At 39.4% G+C, this 4,116-nt stretch overlaps 2 protein-coding genes across 2 annotated transcripts; both read right to left on the reverse strand.

Annotated features, from left to right (window-relative positions):
- Positions 1-271: 271 nt before the first annotated feature.
- LOC106693490 (uncharacterized) lies at positions 272-2,545 on the reverse strand. The gene is made up of 4 exons (XM_014441387.2): positions 2,395-2,545; positions 2,035-2,280; positions 1,034-1,960; positions 272-882 (listed from the first exon to the last, which is right to left on the reverse strand). The coding sequence occupies exons 1-4, from the start codon at positions 2,543-2,545 to the stop codon at positions 272-274; spliced, it is 1,935 nt and encodes a 644-aa protein (XP_014296873.1).
- A 340-nt stretch (positions 2,546-2,885) lies between these two features.
- LOC103576261 (uncharacterized) lies at positions 2,886-3,812 on the reverse strand. The gene has a single exon (XM_008556413.3). It carries the CDS (start codon positions 3,810-3,812, stop codon positions 2,886-2,888), a length of 927 nt encoding a protein of 308 aa, XP_008554635.3.
- Positions 3,813-4,116: the final 304 nt, after the last annotated feature.

Consider the following 4,116-nt stretch of genomic DNA (forward strand, 5'->3'; position numbering starts at 1 on the left):
ACCCCACATTCCCAGTGCGAGTAGAAGAGTTGATAACTTTAAGATCATCAGGAAAAGCCTGTTGCTGAATACATTTAATAATGCGATTTTCTACATGTATTAACTCCGCTGTTGTTAGCGGCCCGGTAGCTGGATGTAAAAAACGAAAACAATATGAGAGCGATCGTAACATACGAGTTAAAGTTGAAAATTGATTTAACGTGATGAACGGTTGGACTGTGGTGATTAAGCACATAGGACGGCGCTGTTCCGGTATTTCTTCAGTGTGAGTTTAGTTAATGGTTGGCCACTCAGTCTCTGGTCTTAATAACCATGTAGGTCCATTACACCACAAATTCGCGGAGAGAAAGTCTTGCGGCATTAATCCGCGGGACACTAAATCCGCTGGATTATCTTGAGTAGGAACATGACGCCACAAATTGATATCTGTTCTGTTTTGGATGTCTGCAACTCGATGACCTACAAAGGTTTTGAGTTGCTGTGGAGAAGTCTGAAGCCAACGCAACACTATAGTTGAGTCAGTCCAGTAATGAATATTTTTTATTTTTTCTTTAATAGCAGTAGTCACTGTTGTGGTAAGAGTAGCCAAAAGCTGTGCGCCACACAATTCTAATCGTGGAATTGTGATAGTTTTGACCGGGGCTACTCTGAATTTAGCGCAGAGTAACTGCACTTTGACATTATTTGAAGTGTCGATCATGCGTAAATAAATACAAGCACCATATGCGCGTTCACTGGCATCTGAGAATCCGTGGATTTGCATATCTTGAATTTCAGCAGTCATAATAGTACAAGGAAATGACAATTGGTTCAATACGATTAATTGCTGACAGTACGTCATCCATTCTGTATGGAGCTCAATAGGCAGTGACTCATCCCAATCTAATTTGTGAGTCCATAATTTTTGCAAGTATTATGACCGGAGAGAACAATCCCATAGGGTCAAATATTTTTGCAACTTCGGATAGAATGGAGCGTTTGGTGATTCTCTTCGTTTCTATCGGTTTAACTGTGTAAGTGAGCGTGTCACTACCTGAGTCCCAATATACACCTAAAGTTTTCAATGTGGTGTCTCCAAGTTGCAGCCGTGGGTTGATGTCTTCCTTAGGTATATTTTCTAATACCAAAAGATCGTTTGATGCCCATTGTCTCATGGTCAATCCTGCTTTAGATAATATACCAATCATTTGTTTTATGATTAGTTTAGCTTGTTGTCGAGTTTTTGCTCCACTTAAAAAATCATCTACATAAAAATCAGACAATAATAAATGAGCTTCTAATGGATACAATTTACCTTCATCTTCAGCAAGTTGTTGTACACAGCGAATCGCTAAAAAAGGAGCACAAGTAATTCCGAACGTGACAGTGTTTAATTCAAAAATTTTCATTTTATTTGTTTCATCTTTCCAAATAATGCGTTGGTATGCCCGGTCTTGTTTTCTTACTAAAAATTGTCGATACATTTGTTTTAAATCTCCAGTAATTACTATAGGATGTAAATGGAATCTTAATAATGTAGTACACAGGTCAGGTTGAATCGTAGAACCAGTGTACAGAACGTCATTCAAGGAAACTCCGGTTGTAGTTTTGAAGGAGCCATCAAACACTACTCGTAGATCAGTAGTCATACTGGTTTCTTTAATAACTGCATGGTGTGGTAAATAATAGCTCTCGATATCTGTTGGATCACATTGTATATGTGGCATGTGATTCTGCTTCAGGTAGTCATTTAAAACTTCGTTGTACGCTTCTCTTTGTCCTGGAGTTTTGCTTAATCTTCTTTCGGTGTTTTCAAATCTTTTGAGAGCTAAATGATATAATTTTCCCAATTTTGGGCTATGAGGTTTGAAAGGCAGAGCGACGATGTAACGTCCGTCAGAATCTCTGTCGATATGTTTACGAAAATGTTGTTCACATTCTTCTTCATCGTTCGTAAATTTGTTAAAGGATGGGCACTCTTCTACTTTCCAAAATTTTTTAAGTCAAACTCATGTGGGGTGGCGGTGACATGACATTTGGATTGGATTGGTTTGCTTGCTGGAGCTGATCCACCGATAATCCACCCGAGAAGAGTCTTCTGGAGGAACATTTCTTGTTGATATGGTAATGTTAATTTGATTTGTCCGATTGACAATAATGACAGAGTGGTCCCGGCTCCAAGTAACATATCTACTGGAGCTGGTTTATGGAAATTAGGATCTGCTAACTTAATATTTCCTGGAATCTTTATCAAATTCCGTTGAATAGGTTGATCTGGTACGACGTGTGAAATATCTGGTACTATTAAAAACATGAGGGTTTTTTTATAATTATTAATTCGTGACTTAATCGTTGCGGTAGTTAATTTGTTGCAGTGGGTAGTTATGGAGTTTAGAGCTCCTATTGGTATATTACATGTATTCTTAGGTAGCTTCAATATGTCGGCTAGACGTTGAGTGATGAAATTAGTAGTAGAGCAGGTATCTAGCAGACCCCTACATTGAATAGGTCTTCTGTCCTTGTCCAACACATCGAGGACAGCAGTGACCATAATATCATTAGACATGGCATTTAACACAAGTGTGGTTTTCCGATTTTCGTTTGGATTAGATTGATTATACCGAGAAGATTCGGTTACAGGGTCATGTTGTTGAAGATGCAGTTGAGTATTATGTCGCTTAAAACATTTCCTGAACGTCATTTGTGAATTACAAGCTGCGCTTCCATGTCCTCTACCAAAACAATTAAAGCAGAGATGGGCCTCTGATACGATCTTGCGACGTTCTTCCACTGGTAGACTCTTAAACTTCATGCAGGTGTACAATAGATGAGCCTCTTTGCAAGAAGGACATGTTGGAGATCGACCATCACCGTTGCGGGCATGGGACGGACGATAAAATTGATTGTTAGAGTGAGTAAAAAGACTTTGAGGGTGGGATCGCGAGGTTTCTTTCCGCTGATTGTTGCATAGTGTCAGCACAGTTAGCTCTTCTACCCAAAAATTTTAATAAATCTTGATACGCAGGAATTGTTTGATCGTTTGAAGTCAATTCCCACTGCCAGGCCGTATTAGAATTTAGTTTAGAGAGTATTAAGTCTATTAATGGTATATCCCAAAATGATACTGGTACCTTTAAATTCTCTAACGCTCGCGTATGCTGAGAAAAAACATCTATGAGATCATTGATAGCCGCTGGAGTGTCTTTTGCTAATCCTGGATACTCTCGCAAAATAGCCCAATGACGTTGTGTCATACGACGTACATTTTCATATTTTTCTTTCAGGATTTTCAACGCGACCGCATAGTTTCCGTCGGTAAGTTCCAACGACTCAATTGTTCTTGCTGCTTTTCCGGCTAATGATGCTCGGAGGTAATTTAACTTTTTGAGATTCGGAAGATTCTCTTGGTCAATTAATGTTGAAAACAATCCGTAAAATGCGGTCCATTTTTCCGGAGTTCCATCAAAGGAGGGTAGTGTGACTGCGGTCTTGGTTTCAATCACTGTCGTCGCAACAGGCTGCGGTTGATTAACGATATTAACCGGAGCTGAACCTAATTCGTCGATCAGTTTAAGTGCACGTGCACGTTCAACAGTGTAATTCTGAACATATGCTATCCGATTATCAATTTTTTTTTCGTCCAACTCCTCTAGACTATTTTGGATAGATGAAAATTTTTCAAATGCCTTTACCGCGGTATCTAGCATAGATTGTATGAGATGTAGATTATGAGCGGAGGGAGCTACATCGGCTTGGTCAGGATATTTCTTCAAATTCGTTACGGTGGCTTGAATGTAACCCCGTTGCCGTTTCAATCGCGATATGTCAGTCATATTAAATCAGTTTAGGTGAAGGATTACTCGGTATAGATTTAATTTGCAAATATATGGTGATCAAATAGTATTTTACGACGGATGGCCACTTTTAATACGGTAAAACAAAGACTAACTTACTTTTGCTGCTGCTGCTGCTGCTGCTGGCCTGGTACTCGTTGTCGACGCCGACGGATCCCGTTGCTGTTGACGTGGCAACTTCCACAGGTACTTGAAACTTGGATGAAATCAGGCAAACGCTTATGGTCATTTTAACACAACACTATTCACTGAGTTCAATTTTACACAAAAAGTTTATATCCGG

This window comes from Microplitis demolitor, chromosome 9 (genome assembly GCF_026212275.2).
Source record: "Microplitis demolitor isolate Queensland-Clemson2020A chromosome 9, iyMicDemo2.1a, whole genome shotgun sequence".
Taxonomy (NCBI): Eukaryota; Metazoa; Arthropoda; class Insecta; order Hymenoptera; family Braconidae; genus Microplitis; species Microplitis demolitor.

Excerpts from the sequence above, each read along its gene's own strand:
- LOC106693490 (XM_014441387.2), bottom strand. The coding sequence starts at position 2,545 with ATGTCTAATGATATTATGGTCACTGCTGTCCTCGATGTGTTGGACAAG. Across the intron at positions 2,281-2,394 it reads GAAGCTACCTAAGAATACAT|TACCAGATATTTCACACGTC; the intron begins GTAATATACCAA and ends TGTTTTTAATAG. Across the intron at positions 1,961-2,034 it reads CGGTGGATCAGCTCCAGCAA|AAGAGTGCCCATCCTTTAAC; the intron begins GCAAACCAATCC and ends TTTGGAAAGTAG.
- LOC103576261 (XM_008556413.3), bottom strand. The coding sequence starts at position 3,812 with ATGACTGACATATCGCGATTGAAACGGCAACGGGGTTACATTCAAGCC.